The sequence below is a fragment of the Cheilinus undulatus genome, linkage group 11, assembly GCF_018320785.1.
Source record: "Cheilinus undulatus linkage group 11, ASM1832078v1, whole genome shotgun sequence".
NCBI lineage: Eukaryota > Metazoa > Chordata > Actinopteri > Labriformes > Labridae > Cheilinus > Cheilinus undulatus.
Genome location: NC_054875.1, coordinates 37,591,006 through 37,612,943, shown reverse-complemented (window position 1 = coordinate 37,612,943; position 21,938 = coordinate 37,591,006). Strand labels below are relative to the sequence as shown.

At 41.3% G+C, this 21,938-nt stretch overlaps 1 protein-coding gene across 1 annotated transcript in view; it reads right to left on the bottom strand.

The window, feature by feature from the left end:
• The window catches only part of camta1a (calmodulin binding transcription activator 1a), a 529,164-nt gene that overhangs the window by 94,104 nt on the left and 413,122 nt on the right, over window positions 1–21,938 (bottom strand). Inside the window, exon 6 of the mRNA XM_041800377.1 lies at window positions 12,345–12,416. Within this exon, the coding sequence (XP_041656311.1) occupies window positions 12,345–12,416 (72 nt within the window). The remainder of the gene's footprint in view (window positions 1–12,344; window positions 12,417–21,938) is intronic.

Below are 21,938 nucleotides of genomic sequence, written 5' to 3'. Positions count from 1 at the left end.
TGTCAGATGCACTGTGTCTATGCGACTGCACATAAGCAGGAGGAGAAGTGAAGGAGATGAGGGGAGCCACAGGGACATGGCTCACACCCCGACATGCTTGTGAAGCAGCTGTTCTCCTCATGGCAGAGAGAGTGGGGGCCTGCCAGCAGCAGCATGCGGCTGAGAACACCACCGTCTCCAAACAGACCGGCTGAACACAAACGCACGTAAACACCGAGGCATCTGCAGAAAAATACACACAAACACACCCACATTACTGCCACCCTCTCCTGCCAGTCCACTGCTGAGGACTTGAGTGGAACAGTCAGACGCTTGAGTCAAATTCATATGCTATAAATCTGATCTCATACTCTGTAGAGGTGCATTTCCATTTGATACAAACAACAGCCTGCATAGCTAACGGCAATTATATTTCTACTGCCTCCATTTGCCCTCAGGTTGTAGACAGCCAGTCAAAAACCTCCCCAGGTTTTCCTACCGCTCCCACCCCCCCCTCTCTTTCTCTCGGTGAAATCAACAGAACGGTGCCTCGGCTCATCCATGATTTATCTCAGTGAAATATTCATCGTGTAGCCCTGCATGGTCTGGACGTATCTGATGTGAATCTGGACCTGACAGCTCTGCTCCGTCATCACACATCACCTGAGCCACTCGGAATCCGGCACCTGTCTCCCAGCGCTCAGCGCAGAGGCAACTAAACTGATCCGAATGAATAGAGGACTCTGGTAGATATAAAGGATCCATCTGTCTGACTTTTGCCTGCAGGCATGTCCGCTCTGGGTCTGTAGCTACTGTATCCTGCTTGCACGGATCATCACACTAAAGTAGCTGCTCAACTTTTCCCATTCAATTAGTCAGACAGAGAGGAGCCTCTAACCTGAGTGGTGACGTGGTGGCATGTGTTGGACCCTGCACATGGTCTGCTGACAGATTCGGCCATCTTTAGGGATTTCTGAGGGTTGACTAGTGGGGGAGTTTAAAGGTGGGAGATAAAGAAAAGGCTCTGATGCTGGAGCCAGTTAAGAAAGTTAGCTGAGTAGGTTTCAGCACGGACAGCACCACAGAGTTCCCTAAGTTCTCTTTAATCATAAAGCTATCACAGTGATAACAGGCAGGAGTTATCACTCTGCCTGTCCAATTAAGTAACCTTTGAATTATTCCATAAATTAATATTTCTGAAATACTATACTAGTGCCGGAATGATCACAGGGACAACAGTGACAACTCATTTTCCCACATAACACTAATTCAAGCGGTTCCAAAGTCATTATACTCTGAAGGACTAATGTAATAAGAAAAATTTAACTGCAGTGAATGGTGATATTAATAATGTATTCATGTGAGACAGAGAATAGAGCACAGTGGCCTGAGCAGAGGAGGAAGGTAAGAGGGAGAAAGTGATAGCTGTGAAGAAACAAGGTCGTCAGCATTCCCTGCTGCCTTGCGAGTCATTTCATTATCTCGTCCCTCTCTCCGCCTCTTTAAAGGAGGAAAAAGCGGGAGAGGGCTATTGACCCCTCTCTGTGTTCGTGGCAGGCGGCAGGACAAATGAAGTTTCCCCTCAGACCCCCCTCCGCATTAATATCATAATTATCCCCCACCTCTGTGCCCCCGTCGGCCAGCGCAAACTCCACTGTCTGATTTGATGGAGAGGCGAAGGCAGGGAATTACATTCGATTAGCACTAAACAAGAGAAGGGGACACGGAGCGATGGAATCAATCAGTGACACCGGGATGGGTGAGATCCTCCTTGTGTGTGCGTGTTTACTGACAGCTTGTGGCTGGAAAGGCCTCATAGCACTAAACTTAAAGAGACATCAATCATTTAATCAATCAATCAGCCTTTTTACCCACACAGAGCCAAATCATAACAAAAGTTCTCTACTGATAGTTTAGATATGGAGCTAGTCTAGACTGAACTCTTTCAAATAATAACAATTCAGTCAGGAACACCCTCGTCATACATCTAACCATTAAAACGTATTGTTTGGTGGAGAAGGCTTTGCTCAAAAGATGCTCCCTGGGTAAGTCAAGCAGCTTTGACTTTCCAGGGAGTGCATGGCTAAAAGCCCCCTATTGATAGATACATTTATGACAATGCATATTGAACACACTACATTTCAAAAGCAATTACACCATAGTGGCATGAATCTTCGGGTGCTTAATGCTAAAACGGAGGAGGCTGGGGTGGAGGAGGTTAAGCTTTGCATCAGCATTAATGCAAGCAGGGATTAGTGAGAAGTACATACTGGGAGGCTGAACTAGGATCAGCATGCTGTCAGCTGATCACGGCTGGGCCAGTGTTCATTTTGTCGACTAAAACTATGACTTAAACTATCGTCGACAGCCTTTTTTCCATTATAAAAACTAGACTAAGACTACCAAAATAAATCTGTGATGGCTAAAACTGACAAAAACTAAGTTTAGTTTTTGTTAAAATGACTAAAACTAGACTAAAATTTAATTTAGTTTTCATCAGACATTCAAAATCTGTGATAGTTCTCCACTGTGGGTAAATCTGTCAAAATGCAATGCAGCTGTAGCTCTTCTGCCTCTCAGCAGTAGGAAGCAGGGACCCCAGGTTTAGCAGAGTGCAGAGAACACACTACCATGATTTGGTACCAAATTTAGGCAAGAGAATAAATGTTTGGGCTAAAAGTAAAGACTAAAATGTGAGGACTTTTTATGGACTAAAACTAGACTAAAATGTTTTTGAGTTTTCGTCGACTAAAACTAGACTAAAACTAAAAAGGGTAGAAATGACTAAAGTGGGACTAAAACTAAAATACATTTCATTTAAAGACTAAAACTAAAACTAAAATTTAAATTAGCTGCCAAAACTAACACTGGGCTGGGCGTTTTACTACCGTGAACTAACTCTAGGCTTCATTACTGTGGGAAGTTTTCAGAGTGCGATAAAACAGACAGAGATCATACTCATGCGTCATCAACCTACAAAAGCCAAATAGGCCATCACACAATGACTGACTACTGTATCAACAGAGTAGCATTTAATGTCTGTAACAGCTACTCAGGTGTAATATCATTCCCAGCTCCGACATCTTACTTCCGAGATGAATGGAACTTGGAAGTCACCAAATGATGATTCTGCGAAACGTTTTGGGATTTTATAGAAAATCTGTACATATTTCAGATCTTCGTTTGGCACCAGTTTCGAACCAGCGCACCCAAGACGTTTTCTCAGAGGAATCAAGGACAATTGGAGCAACGGTGTGGCATGCAAATCGTGACAGACGCACAGACACTACCACTTATAATAGTAAGTATAGTTTAGTAGTGTTTTTCTGTAGTACTACTAACTTTTCCAGCATTTTTTTGCTTTGTCCCTACTTTTTTGAGATGTGTAGCTACCATGAAATTAAAAATGAGCTAATATTTTCCTGAAATGGTACAAGGTCTCAGTTTAAATGAGTTGTTTATGCTCTATTGTGAATAAAATACAGGTTCATTAGATATGCAAATCATTGCATTCTGTTTGCATTTAAAGTTTATACAGTGTCCCAACTTTTCTGTAATGGGGTTGTACTGTTATAGCAGCAAACTTATAAAATAATCCTTCAGAACTGCAGCTGTATTGGTTGTGTTTTTGTTGATGGTATTCATGTTAGATTAATAAAAATTGTAATTTCCCAAAAATTTCGCCTTCGAATACTTGCTAATGTAAACTCCAGCTGAAAGTAAAAGTCTTTACAGGGTTTATAAATGCCAACTGGGAGGATTTTTGTGTATTTTATCTTGAAAATATATACCATGATATGACACAGAGCTCCATTTTTTACCCAATTCGCTGAAATTGGAACTTTTTCTGAGTGACAAACCACACAGCCCGCTCTGGGCAGCTCTCCGTCTCAGCAGCAATTTGGATTCATTGTTTGCAACCCCAGATAACTGCGGCGGTACTTTTCTTCACTCTCAGCCATTTGCGGGGATGGGCCAGACATTTTAAAGTGGGTCTAATGCCATAGAGAGAAAGAGAGGTGGAGGTAGTAGCGGGTGGGGATGATCAGATTGAGAGTGAGAGGTGAAAAGAACAAAAGAAAATGAATGGAGTGAGAGAGGACCCCCCTCGCAGGTCTTCATTCCTGTCCCCTATCTCATTACCCAGGCTTTGACTCAATAAAGAGTGGATAAAGAGTGGATAAAGAGGCACACACCCACAGGCTAAACCCCTCCCTCTCTAAAACACCTTTCCCCAACCTCGCTCCGTCTGCCTTTCTTGCACTAAAAAACACACACTGTCCCTATTCTCCCTCTGCTGCGACTTCAAATCTTTAAATCTATTTCCCCCTCTCCCTCTTTCTCTCCCTTCGGTGTTTTTCAAGGCTAACTTTCTGAAAGTTGTGTCCATCTCCCCCGCTCACTCATTCACTGCCCGTCGCTCCCCCCTCTGTCCTCTGTGTTCCCTCCCTGTCGGTGCTGTGTAATAGGAGTTATTTTCATCCCTGTCTCTCCGTGACTGTAGCCGCTGGATGGCTGAATATTTACATTTTTCACTCACTGGTGACCTTTCCCTGTTGCCGCTCTGGGAGCTCCAGTCTCCTTGCTGCTCTGCTGTTGACAGACTACTGCCTGCAAATCTCATATGGACACAGTGGATGGTACACAGGGAGGCAGGGATAGAGGGCTCGGAGAAAAGAGAAACACTGAGAGGTTGACGGTTACATATCTGATTGAAATCAGCTTGAATAGACAGAGGTGCTCAGGGTCCATTTGCATCTGTAGACTGCTGAGATATGGACTGAATCTGGTGTAATCTTTCACCTCTAGTGTCATCTTGATTGTGCTTCCCTTCAGCACAGATGGCCTGCAATAAACTGCCTGAAAAGGGATGTAAATCTGCGGGTTCAAGCTTACTCAGTGCCAGAGAAAATACTTGTAAATAAATGTTTCTGTTGGGCAGCAGGAGGTACTTTTCTGTCTCTTCTTTGAATGAGTGGATGAGTTAGCTGCACATCAGGGCAGTGTGAGTCATGTACAGAGATCTGCTGAGAGACAGAGAAGGAGACTTGAGGGCCGGGTTGTTCTGCGCTCATGCTCTGCAGTAATGGTAAAGTTGAGTCAGTGAACTCCTCAAAGTTTCATGAGTGTTTATGTGTGCGAATCCTGAGACTGGCAGAGAGAGGGGGTGAAAACAAGGGCAGTCGTTTTCTAATGTTAGTGATCCCTTGACCCCTGCTCTGGTATTTCTTCTTCCTCAGTGTAGAAACACATTTTTCACTTGTCTGTGTTATTGTCTAAGTGTCAAGATTATCATCAAAATCTACCAGAATCCACAGAGAATGAATTGATTTGAAAGTTCTTCAATTTTTTATGAAGCTTTAAATAACCTTGCTCCCCATGTATTAGAAATCTTCTTTCATTTGATTTTACAGAAAGATTTCTGAGGAGCTCTGCTGCTCTGCTTTTGAAACATTTCTTCTCTGTCCAGTTAAAGTGCATGTGAGACGGTCTTCAGCTTTTAGGCCCCTAAAATGAGGAGTTAAGAGTGGATAGCTTTAAAGAAATTAAAAAACAATCTTCTCAATTCGAGAACATCTAGGATCACTGGTGGACTTAGAGGAAGGACAGAGGGTTTGATCGTTCCCCTGATACACTAATGTTTGAAAAAAGTGAAAGTGCCCTCCAGAATGCATTCCAATTAGGCAAAATTGAATAAGGGCCCTCTTTTGTGCTGTCTTAGTGAAGAAATTGACAAAATGCACACTTTGGAATCTTTGAGCTACGCAAAATTTGACCAAGTGGCCTCTTTGGTTCTTTTTTACTGGACAAAATTGGAGAAATTCCACACTTCATGTCTTCTAAGTGGACAAAATTTGACAAGGCACCAACTTTGGTGCAAAACTGGACAAATGCCTTTAGCATGCCTTCAAAGAGACACTCTTTCTCTTCAGACCCTCTTTACTGGACAAAATTGGACAAAATGCCAACTTTATGCCTTCTAAGTAGACAAAATTTGACAAGGTGCCATCTTTGGTGCCTTCTTTGTGGACAAAATTGGACAAAATGTTGTTAGTATGCCTTCCATGAGCCCTAAATCTTGACCCTTTTTTCTTTTCTGACCCTCTTTAGTGCACAAAATTGGACAGAATGCCTTACACTGCATCTCTCAAGTGGGCTAAATATACCCTCTTTGGTGCCTTCTAAGTGGAAAAATGGCACAAGACCCTATATAAAGCTGCCCAAGTGGGTAAGATTTGATAAAAAGCCCATCTTTGGTGCCATCTTAGCAGACCAAATTTGGCTAAGGGCCCTCTTTTTTGCTTTCTTGGTGAATAAAAGGACAAAAGGCCCACTTGGCATCTTTTAAGTGGACAAATCTGGCAAAATGCCCTCTTTGGTGCCCTCATAACAGTCAAAATTTGATAAAGGCCCTCTTTTGTGCTGTTTTAGTGAAAAAAAGTGAGCAAAGTGCCCATTTTGGTGTCTGCATACGAGGAAATATGTACAAAAATGCCCCCTTGGCATCTTCTTAGTGGACAAAATCTGACAAAATGCCCTCTTTCAATCCTTCTTAATGGACAGAAAATGAAAGAATGCCCTCCAGGAAGCCCTCCAAGTGGACAAAATTTGGCAAAAGGCCCTCCTTGGTGCCTTTGTAATGGGTAAAGTTTAACAAAGTGCCCTTTTTGGTACCTCTTTGTGGGCAAAATTTTCCCAAGTTCCCTTTAAGTGGACAAAACTTGTCACAGTTCCCTAAAACATACAGCAGTTGCACTTTTATTAATTTTGTCCCTGCCCATCAAAAATCCTAAGTTTGTACCTGTTACAAAAATTGAAATAGATGTGTCCCACACCAAAGATTTACATCTGATTGGTCAGATTTTGCTTTAGTTGATTAATGTTCATATTCCATAACTTCATAGAGATAGCTCGTGTCTAAACTTCCTGTCATCTAGACTTGAAATAAGAATGAGTTATTATTAACTATCTATTTAGTGTTAGTGTTTATAAATCCTTTTTTTTTTCTTTTTAGTTAGTTGACATTATATTTTATAAAGAAAATACTGTGCTCTGAGAACAACAAACCCAGAAGTTTAATTTCTCTATTTTTCAGGAAGTCATTACTCAGTAACGTACATTTACAGTGTGCTTTATTTGTGTTTAAAATGTCACATTTTACCCACCGGTTACATTCATATATTAAATGCATTTTGTTCATATGATGGTAATATGAGGATTCAGTAGTCTGAAATAGTCACCTTAAAGGGTTTTCATCTAAATTCAAAGAGTAAAATTGCCTATTTAGATTACTATACCTGCACTGAAGCTGCAGTATAGACAAAAGGAATGATTACAGCAGCCAGTAACAATTTCAGAGCACGTATGGAAATGTCAGTATTGTATTAAGATAGACTTAAAAAAATGTGAACGTATCCTTTAAAGGAGCCCCTAATACCAGCACAAAATGACTCCTGAAACTCAACACAAGATTTCTCTGACAGCTTGCAAATGGAAGCAGATTAAAGATAATATGCAGCCTCAACAAAAATACGAGAGCTTCCTCTGATCATCCCCAAGTCTGAACATAAACCACAGCGTCTGCTGTTATTTCCAGACACACAAAGATCCCTTCCATATACTGTTATTTTGTTGTTGTTTTCATTACATCGGCTTTCTAATACACTGTACCTGTGATCACTGAGGAATATGTTAAAGTGGAAATAAGCAGACAGGCTGATGAAACTGGGAGCAGACAGGGAGAGATGCTTGGTTGTTTTTACTGCCACATATCCAGCCAACAGACAGAAACAAACAGTGGTTGTTTGAAAGCTTTTGTTTGCCGTGGGAACACTAATTATTTTGATTAGTATTTAAGCATTGTTGTGGCCAGTTTCTCTCTTTTGTCTTTTCCTAACTGCTCAGCTCTCCTCTCCTGCTAACAGACAGAGTCAAGGGGGCTGCTTAGACTACAAATGAATTTGTCTTCTGGGTCTATTCACTGCAGCAGGGATGTTGTGACTCCACTATTTGTGTCTTCACAGAAAACGACTTAGAGAAATTGAACTAGTGGCACAGTGCTTCGAGTGTATTTATCACTGAGATGATTTTTCTTTACTCTGCTTTTAGAAAAGAAAGATGAAAGACAGAGAGCTGCGAAGAGAAAGATGGAAGAAAAATGACTGAACAATGAAATCATGGTTTAAACAATGGACAACAATAGATTATATAATGTATTACATCCCCAGTTCCAAAAAAGTTGGGGCACTGTGTGGAATGTAAATTAAAACAGAATTCTGCAATGATCTGCAAATCTCATAAACCTACATTATATTCACAATAGAATATCTGATGTTGAAATAGAGACATTTCACGTGAATTTTTACCCACATCTCAAAAAAGCTGGGACAGGGCAACGACAGGCTGGAAAAGTAAGTGGTAGTTGGAGAAGTATTTTGCAAGTAATAAGGTTAAGTGGCAACATGACTGGGTATAAATGAAGCATTTTAGAGCAGTAAAGTCCTTCAGAAGTAAAGATGGGCAGAGGTTCACCAATCTGTGAAAAACTGTCTAAAAATTGGAAACAATTTCAGAAAAAAGTCCCTCAACATGAAATTGCAAACATTTTAAATATCCCACTTCTAAAGGACTCTATCCCAAAGTCTGGGTCGTAACCTTGCTTGGGTCATGGGAGATTTTTTTCATGGGTTGCCACATGAGTTTTCAACAGTATTTAATGTGATATTGATGTCGTTCACTTGTTGTTTTTTTGTAAATATTTTATTATTATCAGTTCTGTTATAGTGATTGTCATTATTATATTTGCTTTGTTTTGTTTATGTACTCTGCTTTGGCAACAAAGGTTTTAACCATTCATGCCATTAAAGCATATTTTTAACTTTGAACTTGGGTCCACTTTATAAGACTTACCCCCTCCACCATAATAAATAAATACCAGCCACTGGATGGCAATAGAGCATCACCATAACTGATGCTTGGCTAATAACATTGTTACCGTTGTTCCAGATGAACCACCAAAAGCCCAAGAAAGTCTAGAAGACGGAGGCAAAGTGGCCTCTTCCAGGCTTGTAAAGCAGAAAGTGTCATGTCAATACCAGATGGAGTCTGGAATTAAAATGATCCAAGCTAGCACCAGCAATTAGCTCAACCAACCAAACCAGCCAGTCAGGGATGGCACAGAAGGCAGACTTGATATGCGCTAACGTGTGGGTAACAAAGCTGTTGGGTAGCAATGGCTGGCACCTTGAAAAAAGTGGGTCACAAGTAAAGTTAAAGTCTGGGAAACACTGATCTACAGTGCATAAATCAACAAAAGAATCAAAGAATCTGGATAAATCTCCAATGTACAAGGCTGGTCGACATTGGATGCTTGTGATCTTCGGACCCTCATGAGGTACTGCATTAAAAACAGGAATGATTCTGTACTGGAAATCACTGCATAGGCTCAGGAACACTTCCAGAAATCATTGTTAGTCTACTCAGTCCACCATGCCATCCACAAATGCAGGTCAAAGCTGTATCATGCAGAGAAGAAACCATATGTGAAGACGATCCAGAAGCGCTGCCATCATCTCTGAGCCAAAGGTAGTTTGAAATGGACTGAGGTAAAATGGAAAACTGTTCTGTGGTCACATGAATCAGAATTTTGAACTTTTTTTTTAACTTTGGGGACTAAAGAGAAGAGGGACCAGCTTGTTATCAGCACACAATTCAAAAGCCTTCATCTCTGATGGTACAGGGCTGCATTAGTGCTTATGGTGTGGGCAGCATCACATCTGGACAGACACTATCAGTGCTGAAAAGCAGTGTTAATTTTTTTTTTTTAATTTTAGTGTCAGTCTTAGTCTTTAGATGAAATGACTTTTAGTTTTAGCCACATTTTAGTCTTTTCTACCCTTTAAAGTTTTAGTCAAGTTTTAGTTGGTGAAAACAACATTTTGGCCTCAACTTTTAGTCCAAGCATTTATTCTTTTTCTTGAATCTGCTAACAAACCATGGCAGTGTGATCTATGTACCCTGCCAGACCTGGGGTCTCTGCTCTCTACAGCTGAAAGACAGAATAGGTACAAATGCATTGTATTTTGACGGATTCACCCACATCAGAAAAATAGCATGGATTTTGAATGTACGATGAAAACTAAACTACATTTTAGTCTAGTTTTAGTGATTTTGACAAAAACTTAACTTACTTTTAGTCCGTTTTAGGCATCCAAGATTTATTTTTTTGTCCTAGTCCAGTCTTTCTCGTGGAAAAAAGGCTGTTACCAAATTTTTTAGTCATAGTTTTAGTCAGCTAAAGTATATAGAATTTCAAAAGCAACATATACTCCCATCCAGACAATGTCTCTTTCAGGGAAGGCTTTGCATTTTTCAGTAAGACAATGCTAAATCACATACCGCATCCATTATGACAGCCTGACTTTGCGGGAGAAGAGTCCAAGTGCTGAACAGGCCTGCTTGAGTCCAGACCTTTCACCAACTGAATACTTTTGGCAATGAAGACCCAGGACTTTTGAGCCACTAGAATCCTACATTTGACAAGAATGGGACAACATTCCTGCAACTGGGCTCCTCACTTCCCAGGTGTTTACAGACTGAAGATGGTATGCTACACTATAGTAAACATGGCCCTGTCCCAACTTTTTTGAGATGTGTAACTGTTATCAAATTCAAACTGAGCTAATATTTCCAGGAAATGGTGAAACTGTCTCAGGTAAACGTCGGATGTGTTGTTGTGTTCTGTTGTGAGTAAAATCTAGGTTTATGCTTTAATTTATATTTTACAAAGCATCCCAACTTTTTGGAATCGGAGTTGTACTTATAGAAATCTTATGTAATTTCATTATACTAATATTGAACATAACACATCCATGTTATATGTGCAGTATTTCTTTAATATGATTAAAAGCATCCAACTTCATTGTTTACATGAATGCTCATCAAAGTGATGCTAGCATCAAGCATCTAATTAGAATAAAAGCATTCAGACATGAGCAGGGCTGTGCTGCTGGTTCATCAGAGACAGATGCAGAAGAAGCTGTTCCTTCAATGTAAAATAAATGAAAAATATCCTTTAACTCATAAGAAATCAGTTTGTATTGAGTATAAACTCATCAACAAAGGGGAACTTGCCATTGATACGCTCTTGCAGGCTATGAGGGAAGATGTGTTTCTATTAATTAGCATGTATTCATGAAAGGTTTTCTCTAAACCCAGTCTAATCAGTGCTGATGTCCTGCTGAGTGTTTAATCCTTCATTATTTTTTTCAGTCAAGTTTTTGGTAGAGGCACCAACTCCACCTGTGCTGTAAACAAACAGTGCTATCTCTGCACGCCTCCTCCACTCATCCCTGCAGGGTCGACAGAGACTTTCTTCTCCTCCTCTGTGCTGTCTGTGACTTTAGATTGCTGTATTTTTCTTGATTGAATTTACATCATGTAAGGTGAGCAATCTTTTTCTACTGTTCTCTCAAATTACAGTGAAATCTGACATCTACAGCTGATAAAGAATGGGACAGTGCAGGCCCCATATGTGCTGTATCAGATCAGATTCTTCCTCATTGGTGTGTTTACATGACACGCTTTTGTGCTGATACCTAAATTGTTTGTGCCCATGTAAACATAGCTAATGAGAGGCACGGACAAAATCAAAGACAGGCTGATGGAACGACGGATAGAAAGATAAGCAGTCTGATGGGTAGATACAATTTTAGATAGATATAGACAGATGGACTGACGTAGATAGAGACACTGACAAAAATAGCATCGGCTCCACACATATTCCAGACTGTGTGCTTTATGCTCCCTTAAAATCCTGTGTGTGAATGGTGCTACGTATCAGGCACCTTCCAACAATAATGGCTGCCTTGCTAAACGAGAATGATGAGACGTATTGGGGAGGTGATCAAAGGACTACTATTTACAACCACTCTCAGCCGGCAGACTTGACGACCCACTGTAAGCACAGCGCACTGTATGGGGAGCGTCTTCCATCATGCTTTTACTGCCCATCACTGCTGCTGTTAGACAGGGGAGATGGCAAAGCTTTTAGCAGACTGAGATACTGGCCTCGCGCTGGCCGCCGTGTATGGGCAATGCCATCAGCAGAGAGAATGAGGGGAAGATAAGGGGAAATGGAGGCTGGTGGAGAGAAAAGAGAAGAGAGGCAGAAAGAGAGGAGGAGGAGGTGGATAGGGGGGGAATAGGTTGATGTGTGCCTGCTGGCTGTCAAAGGAAAATGCTTCAGTTAAATGGAAACTGATATCATGCAAGTCATTCAAAAGCTCTTGTGGATGGACTGGGAGAGTTTTTGGAGTGAAACTAAAGGGTGGTGAATTGCAGAGGAGGAGAAGAGGGGTTCTTACCTGGAGCAGCCAGTAGCACCTGCGGTGGAAGGTGGGGATGATGGAGGAGTGGACGTAGCAGCCATACAGACACTAGAAAAAGAGAGAGAGAGAAAAGCATTGAGCTACAGAGTAGAACAAAAATGAAGCTGACTTCTCGGTATGAGACAGCTGTGACATTTGACCCCTTGACCTCTTTGCCTCCTTACAAACTCCCACATGGATCTAGTGGCAGATGGTGAAACTATTGTTCAAGGAAGCTGTGCGAACACCTCAGCATTACCTTTCACACATGTATCTCAGGAAATGTAGGATAGCCTGTCCTGGAATTTTTGCGATGAATGCTTTTTTTTTTTTTTTTGCTTTTGAATCAGTGCTACTTGTAACCAGACATGTTCACAGTTTGAATAAACGAGTGGGAAGCAGAACAGACCATAAAAGCCTGACGTGTGCTTGCCCCAACTTGTGGACTGCATCCTTTGCGGAGCAAATTTGAGGCCCGAATGAGTCACAGCAGCATGTCTAAGGCTGTCCCATTTTGGAGGCTCCTTCAAACGCTTCCTTCTTTCTCTGATCAACAAAGTGTCCATCCGGTGAATCCTTTGTGGTCTAGTATATCCCATGATTTGTTGTGCACCAATGAGCTGGCCAACTCTCAAATGTCAAAGCTATACCGTATTAAATATATCAGAAAAGGTGCCTGAAACTTTAAATTATCTTTTGAATAACAACTTAAGTGATGTTAGTCATTTAGCTGGAGCAATGGCACTTAGAAGAACAGGGATAGAAACCTAGGAAAGTCTGTGTGCCGAACCTTTTGTCTGTGCTGATCAGTGGCGTATGCTGTACCTTACTGCTATCATTTTTAAAGAGCAGGGCAGCCCAGAACAGCAGGGTCTGGACTAGGTCTAGATTCAAAAGAGGGTGCTGCTGCTTTTGCACAATCTAAACTTGTGCAAATGTCCGATCCACAGAAAATGTGCAAAGGGGGAAACTGATGAAAATTCTCTGCCAAGCAATCAGTGCTTGGGTGTGCTTCTCTCACTTGCATGCATGCTAATGAGGAAATAATCATAAATCCTGTGCAAAATAGCTCCCTTCCTATGCAAATAAGCTTTGACATAGATGTGGTGAGCATGCCTAAGGGCATCATGGGGCAGGAAGGAGGATCGACACAACACAGGTCATTCTCTGGATGTCCTTGCACATTACCAGGGGCATGGGAAGATAATCTGTTGAAAAAATGACCTAGGGCAGTGTTTCCAACCATTTTTCCTTGGAGCCCCCCCTCTATGTACCTAACAAAAGTGGAACCCCGCCATCAACATAGATTTTAATTGTTTCACTGATAAAACCCTAAAAAGGCCTATGCATGCTTTTCTTTTTAAAATGCCTTTGTATAAATTACTTAATAACTGCTTTATCATGGTTTTAGTCAATATTTCCAAATCTAAGCCATGCGCCCCCTGCGGGGTCCCACACCCCAGGTTGGGAACCAATGACCTAGGGTATCATCTTAGCAGGTAGTTGGGTTGCCACTAGCCATGGTTGTATTGTGAATGTCCCAAGGGCCTGAAAACCACTGACAGCCTCCATGCGTGTCACCAGGTGTGAAAAGGCCCAGACAAAGAGATGCTGCCTAGCTTCACCGAGTGACACACGTGTTTATCAACATGCGTCCAGCTTGACTCTAGCCACCCCTCCTCCAACTCCGGGTCGTGGTGATAAATCCTTAGCACCCTACTTGCCTAAAACCTTTACTCATGACTGCATATTTAGTGCAAACTCTTTTGTGGATATGGAGAAAACCAGGGCAAATAGCAGACTAATTCTGTGTTAATCCTGGTGCTGTTTGCATGTGCAAATCTTTTTTTTTTTTTTTGTTTTGAAATTGTCGGAATGCTTTTTCCTGTGTCTGACTTCCTGGTTGGTCTGCTCTGTTTAGTTCTACATGTGCTGGAACAAGGTGCAAACAGGCGCTGTAGAGTGTGCAGGTAAGTTCAGGAATAGCCGATGATATAAACAGGAAATCCGCTATAAACTATGTTTTCATTTGAGTCAGCCAGAGTCATTTGCAGGATTTGAAAGCTTGATTTGAAGGATGCTCCCCGTGAATTGGGATAAAACTCATAAGCCTCGCTGCGAGCACCAAGATCTCACTTCTTTCGACATATTCAGTCAATTTCCCTGAATTTCACCCCCTGCATTCACACAAAATCTTTTTGCTGTTTTATACCTTTATTTGGCTGGGACAGTGGATGGAATCAGAGACAGGGAAAAGAGAGAGAGCGTGGAAAGAAGCCACAGGCTTGATTGAACCGCCCACTTTGAAGACAACAGCCTGTGTGCACAGGGCACACACACAAAACCACTTGGCTCACAGCTAACCTAACCCTGACTTCTTGTGGAGCTTTAAGAGTAAGGTAATTCCACATAGAGTTGAGGTGAAAAATACCACCTTTTGTTTTACTACACCCAAAAAATGTCCGTACATTTTCAGGCGTGCAGTGCATGTGTGCAATTCGGTTATGCCTCCTTCCTTCGTTCCTTTCCTTCCCCTCCTTTCTACTTTCCTCCAGGACACCCCTGTCAGAATGATTCAGTTCCACCTTTCTCCCCCTCCCTCCCCCTAAACTCCCCCCCAGGGCCCCTCGACATATAACTAAAGTACAGTGTTATTAATATCCTTATCGTAAACAGATAATACTCTGCCTGGGGGCTAGTTACATGGAGGCAGCAAGGCAGGGCTGATAACACCTCCTAGTAACGGCCGGAGGGGGCCAGGAGACATTTTTCACCAGGAGGAAAACGCAGCGAAGCACCATGAGGAGAAAGGAAGCACTTATCCCACCCCTCCTCAATCCTTCTCTGGGAGACCCAAGGCCTGGACTCCCAGGTGACCCAGAGGGGAACAGGCAGGCTGCTTTTTAGCTTGTTTACAGCAACAACAAGATTCTCCCACCCCCCGAAAAAACCCTCACTGGAGTGGAAGTAGCCTGTGCGATATACTGTAATATTTGTGAAAGGCGAGGGTAGGGGTGCTCTGCTTGTAAGTCAGGGGGAAGCTCGGCTCTTGCAGGAATAAATCAAATGAGCCGTTGTGGAGCGTTGAGCCTCACTCCAATCCACTTTGGTAGAAGTGTTTGTTTAGAAATCAGGAGAAATCACAGCAAGGGTGATTTATACACTGTTAGTCGGACGTATACGCGCGCACACGCACCGGCACGGCTTCATTATTTAGTAGTTGTGTGCTCAATAAGTTTAAGCGGATGTCCTCAGGCTCTGTAGAGAAGAGGGCAGGCAGAGAAGGAGGGGCGTGGGGACGTTTGCTTGGAGGACTGTGAGATAAATAGGTGCCTTGAAGTGTGTTATATGCTTGTCTTGTTTAACTAAAACCTAGTTAAAAAGAGCAGGGGCCTGCAGAGGAAGTCAGTCTGTATAAACACTCATTTGCACACATCAAACCAGCTGATTAATTATACCGGAGTCCCACTGCACAGCTTCACAGACTGGGCACCCAGTGAGAGACACATTATACAGCTAAAAAACAAACACATCACACAAATAGAATATGTGGCTTTGCAGAAAAGTCACACATAAAGACATCCTATGACCAATTCAGATGCTCCTCCAGGTGTTCCATTGTTCCACTAACATCTATTGTGAACTGATTTCAATACTACTGAACTCTGTGTGAGAGTTTGAGATAGCGCCGGCACGCAGACTTCCTCCCGTTCTGATTTTTTTTTTTGCTGTACTCTCATCCATTACAGCTGTCTGAAATAGGATGTATGCCTCCTCCCACTCCCATAGCTCTGCCATCCATTACTCCACGCTGGCAACAGACAGACACTTCCTCCCACTCCCACAGTGCATTGAACATCACATTACTACAGTCAGCCCCGAATGCTAGCAGCCCGCACATTTCTGCTGTGCAGGTTTTTGTAAGTATTTATGCCATACAGTCGACTTTGTGCTCTTTTCAGGGATTAGGCGGTGGTTGTGATGCAATATGGCACCTTTATCTAAAAGGCGTTAAACTGTTTATGCGTTTCACTGCCGTTATGTTTTGCAGGACTTTTGTGGAAGGTGCTTACAAACAGAAATGCTCGCATTCTGTCTATCCAATATTTAACTTTAAGTTTCAAACTAACAGAGAGAACTGTAAGTCGGCATCACTGCAAACAAAAAAAGGACCTTTATTTCTTACCCTTCTGCGTAAACTTGCTTTTTCAAACTCTGAAACAGGAATTTGTACCATTAGGCCTCATTCACAACTAACTTCCCAAAGTTTTTCTTAGGATAGTTTCACACTTGGAGAAGTTGTTCCAAAAGAAGAGAGGAATTCCACTCTTGGTCTGGTTTGTTTGGTCATATGTGAACACTGCAATTGCTGCCTCCAAACAAGTGAGCTGAGACCACCTATAGGAGGTGGTCTCAGCCTGCTTCCATCTCACTGCTTGAGCAGTCTGCAGAGAGAGAAATCAACCTAAACTAACAACCGGCTGACTCACCATACTCCAGTAATAGTAGATTAAGCAGTAGTAATAGCACGCCTACTTGGCAATTATGTTCACAACTGCTGCTTATCATAGCCATGGGCTAACATGTCTCACCATCTTTATCCATTTCAACATCAGTAGAGCATCAGAAAGCTTGACTTCTACTAGTTCAGCAACTCATTCACTTCCAAGATTTTAGTCCAGCTCTTTATCAGAAGAAATCTTTCTAGAGACCTGACTTTTGCCAAGCTGGTCTCTACATCCACATACAGCTGTCAGAGGATCTCTGAAGATGCTGCTCTGTGTTACGAGTAAGACAGTGGGGTGCAGATGGGCTAGTGGTTAAGTCAAGCATCATATACATAGAGAGCCAGGACCATGTTAAATGGTGCAGAGGTCTGTGGCTGTGGTGATTACAACGGATGCTGAAAAATGGCCGGACTATTAATGCCTCTCTGTTGTGTTATTTTCTTGGCAGCACTTTATTTTACTGGGCCCTAATTACTTTGTTATTTTGGGGTAATAAGTGTCATTATTGGGTAATTTCTCAAGAAGAAGAAGATAATTATGTAGTAATAACTTGGCATTTTACCAAGTCATAACTTGAAACTATTAAGGTAGTATTTACCTGGTAATAATGTACTGTTTGCCAAGTAATTCCTTTTAATATTGTGGCAATTCTCTGATAACAGGTGGCATTCCACCCTAACCCTAACTTAAACCCAGGCAATTGTAATACTGTGGCAATTCCCTGTTAATAAGGTGGTATTTAACCTAACCCTGTCCCTAAATATTTTAGCAATTCTCTGGTTATTGGGTGGCCTTTCACCCTAACCCTTATCTTAACCCTAACCCTTGTAATATTGTGGCAATTCTCTGTTAATTAAGTGGTATTTTACCCTAAACCTAACCTTGACCCTAACCCTTGTAATATTGTGGCAATTCTCCAGTAATTAGGTGGTACTTCACCCTTACCCTTTTCCTTAATATTGTAGCAATTGTATGGTTATTAGGTGGCCTTTCACCCTAACCCTAACCCTCGTAATATTGTGGCAATTCTCAGGCAATCAGGTGGTATTTTGCCCTTACCCTATTCCTTAACCTCAACCCTCACAATATTTTTGCAATTCCCCAGTAATTTTGTGGTATTTAACAAAGTAATTTCTTAGAAATGAATTAATAATTTCCCATCTAAGTTGCTTGATAGTTTCCAGGTAATTTCTTTATTTTGGCCCACTAAATTAAAGTCAGTCTTTCATGAATAGTTTTCTGGTAATTTCTAGGGTTAGGGTTAGGGTTAGGGGATAGGGTAAAATACCACCGAACTACCAGAGAATTGCCACAATATTACAAAGATTTACTTTGTAGTTCAAACATTATTACTAGGTCAATACTTCCTTAATATAACATCTTTACAGGTTATTCACTGTAAAATAACAGTGTATTAATTGCAAGATAATTACAACATATCATGGTAGGATTATTAAGAAATTAGGACCCACTGAAATGAATAGTTAAACAAATAAACTAAGGACAAATGTAGCAACATATTTTATCAACTCAACTATATCTTGCTGAAACAAAGCAAACAAGAAATAGGTATGAAAAAAAACCCTATACTTGGTAGACAAATTCATAAAGCTGTTTTAAAACCTGCAGAAATTTGCATCTATGGTCTTAAACTGATGAAAGCCATGTCCTTGTTAGTTGGAAGCTCATACCAGTTGCTCCAAATTAGCAGCAAAAAAAAAAAAAAAAAAAAAAAAAAAAAAAGCCCTTTAATGCTCATAAAAGAGCAGGAGAGTGTAGGCCTGTGTGCGTAGAAGTCACTCAGGATTAAAAGAAGAAGTTGAGAGAAGCTGGGAATGAAAACTTCAGTGGTTTGGAAATGAAGCCAGAGCTGCTGGTAGTGAAACACAAATGAGATCATTTTAGCGAGTCAGTGATGAACATAAAATAAAAACTAAAAACAAAAATAAAACTGTTTTTTTCTTTTTTAAGTGTAAGTGAAAATAAAACTGTCATCAACAGTAAAAAGGTCAGACATGGTCATATGATTATTCTTAGGGTTGGTTTATATAGTCAAGAATGACACTTTAACATGGTTTTGAGTCATTTACAAGGTGAATAATCATTTATGATGCTTAAGATTAGGGATGAAATGTGTTCTTTTTCCGATTTTTCAGCAGGACTAATAAATTAAATAGATTTAATTTAATAAATTAAATTTCAAAAGTTTTGAAAAACACAAGTATTTTACTTAGATTTATTTAACCAGGCAAGCCTCACTGAGATTAAGAATCTCATTTACCATAGTGTGCTGGTCAATATAAAGGAAATATGTAAAAAGAAAACATTATTGATTTCATAATCTAAAAACATTTTCTCACAAAATCTGCCTAGATATGGGCCTTAAGTGAGAAAATACACTAATTTGGCCTGTCGTCAGCAATTACTTATCATGTGAAAGAGCCAAAATGTGTCTTATATGATTATTTGATCTATAATTTCTAAAATAAAATAAATCTAAATGAAAAGAAAGTATTGACAAGATTATAAATACTTAAAGTGATCTTTAAATTTTATTTTTCATAATTTCATAAAACAGATTTCTACAAAGTAATGCCATTTACACAAAAATCTGTAATGTGAGATATGTGATTGCATAAATATTCACCCTCTATTCACCTTCTTTAAAGTGACTGTTCTTCTTTAACAGAGGTCCAGCCAGCTAGTGCTAATAGTCTCACAATTAGTGAAATGTGGATCACCTGAGTGCGGTGAATGTGTCTTCAGTGATTGTAGTATAAAGACATCTGTGTTTGGAAGGTCCAGTCACTGGTTAATCAGTATTCCTGGCTACCATTACCCCATGAAGACAAAAGAACACTCCAAGCAACTCAGAGAGAAGGTTATTGAAAAGTTTAAGTCAGGGGATGGGTACAAAAAATGTGCAAGACACTGAACATCCCCCAGAGTTCAGTTAAATCCATCATCAAAAAATGGAAGAATATGGCACATATAGAAAATCAATAAAAGGGTAAAACATCCAAGGGGGTGAGTACTTGTTGTAGATGCTGTATATTTATTTTAATAGTCAGACCAGAAAATGTCATTTAATTTTGCTAACAGATCTTTGTGTTTGTTGTTGTTGTGCACCGATATCTGCCATCTTTTTTCTCTTCCTGGCTCATAAATGTGCCGTCTTGTTAATTCTGATTACCGAGGTTCTATTGATATATCATAGTTAATACTGCTCTAGCCTAAAGCGCTTGGCTCACTGAGGAAGCTCTGTGGTGTGGCTGTGCGTGGTTGGATGATGCCATGGCGCGCTCCTTAGGACTGACAGGTGGGCCGGTGCAACAGGCCTCTGTGACTAGGGCGACTGGGGAGCGAATAAATTAGCCCCCAGGCTGCTTTCCTCTCCCTCTGTTTACTCCATTTCTCAACCACACAAAGCAGCGTGCCAGACAAACAAGCAGCTTAAAGCATAACACAACTGTTGCACCTGTCAGCGCCGATATACAGTGGGCATCAAACACATTTGAACACACACACATAAGCTTGAGCTCTCACGCTTCACTCCCACAGAATTAGACAAAGGGTTCTTAAGCGCAAAACTACTCATGTGGAAATATTCACAGACTGTTACGCTCACTTATGCACACAAACCCCGACAATCACAATAGAGCGAGATAGAAAAGGCCAGAAGAGATCGCTTTGAGAGCACAAGCACGCCCACATACACAAAGCTCATCATACTCCAGCGCTTATCAGTAATTCAAGACGCATATCAGTTACTGGTGTTTCTGCTGCTCTCTGCATGCTGAGCGTCTGGGTAACATAGTGACGGCAGCACAAAGCATTATTTGCTGTCTTTGGGCTGTGACAGATGACAGCACATCACAGGGCAAGCAATTAAACCATAATTACACACACATGCACAAATATCCGCTCATGAAAAGTGCACTTTCCTAGCGTGTAATTATTAAGAGCATGCAAATGGTGAAAGAAATACATAGATGTGACTACGAGCACAATGCATGCACATTAATGGGGTGCAAATGAGCACAGAAGAATGAAACAGCACACTTTTATGGAGGTATTCACAAGCGTCATGTCCATAATGTATTCAAGCGCTGTCACTGCAGACAGCAGGAAAAAAGAGTTACAGCGACGTGTGTCCTCCAAAGTCAGACACTGATGCAGCAAATTCATTCGCTCTTGTCACTCAAGCAAGCAGCCAAGGCGATGAAACTCTGCCTTGGCCCAATGAGAGGGTATTATTGCCTGGCCCTCAACACGCCCCCCCCTCAGGGGTGTTAAAGCCGTCCAGAGCGGAGCAGAATCGCAGTTCACGTGGGGCAACCCGGCCAGACATCCCAGTGATAAACAGTTCGGCCTGAATAAAGCCTTCACATATAAAGGCAGGGCCACCACCGCTTACCTGTCCCGCCCCTGGCCTGCCTGTTACCCCGGCGACACCTCACTCGCATTCATCCATCACGGCTGACAGGTGTCAAGCAGAGACAGGTTACTAAAATGCAAAGTCTGTGGAGGCAAAAGTGACTAGTGAGACTGAGATAGAGGAGAAACTCTCTCATTAGGCCATAATGATGTGTGAAGACAGACCTAATCAGAGCATGGCACCTTATTTATGTTGGCAATTTGCTGTTTTCCTGCGGTGATGCAAACGTCTTACTGTCAGAGGCTGCCACACATTTGTCATCCTGTTGGATTGTCAGTCCAAATGGGGAAACTCGCACAAACACGCATTTGCTTACACCGAGAATATGTGCATAAATACACAAAATATCTGTCATTTTGTTGACAACGCTTCCTGATTCCCTTCTTCTAAGCGCTACATTAAAAGTTCACATAACTGTCGTTTCCTTGTTAATTCTAGTCTTCAGTCCGTGTCTGGTTTTAGCATTGTTTTTAATCTTAATCTTGTGGGGTTTTTGGCCAAGCTTCTCTTCAAAATCAGCTATCAATTTCAGTGTCTTTCTGGTTATGGCTAAGCAAGGAAACTTACCAACCAGTCACTGTAATTCTTTCATTTGAGAGTTAAAATAAAAAGACCCTCCTTGCAATTCATCCATTTGTCTACCAC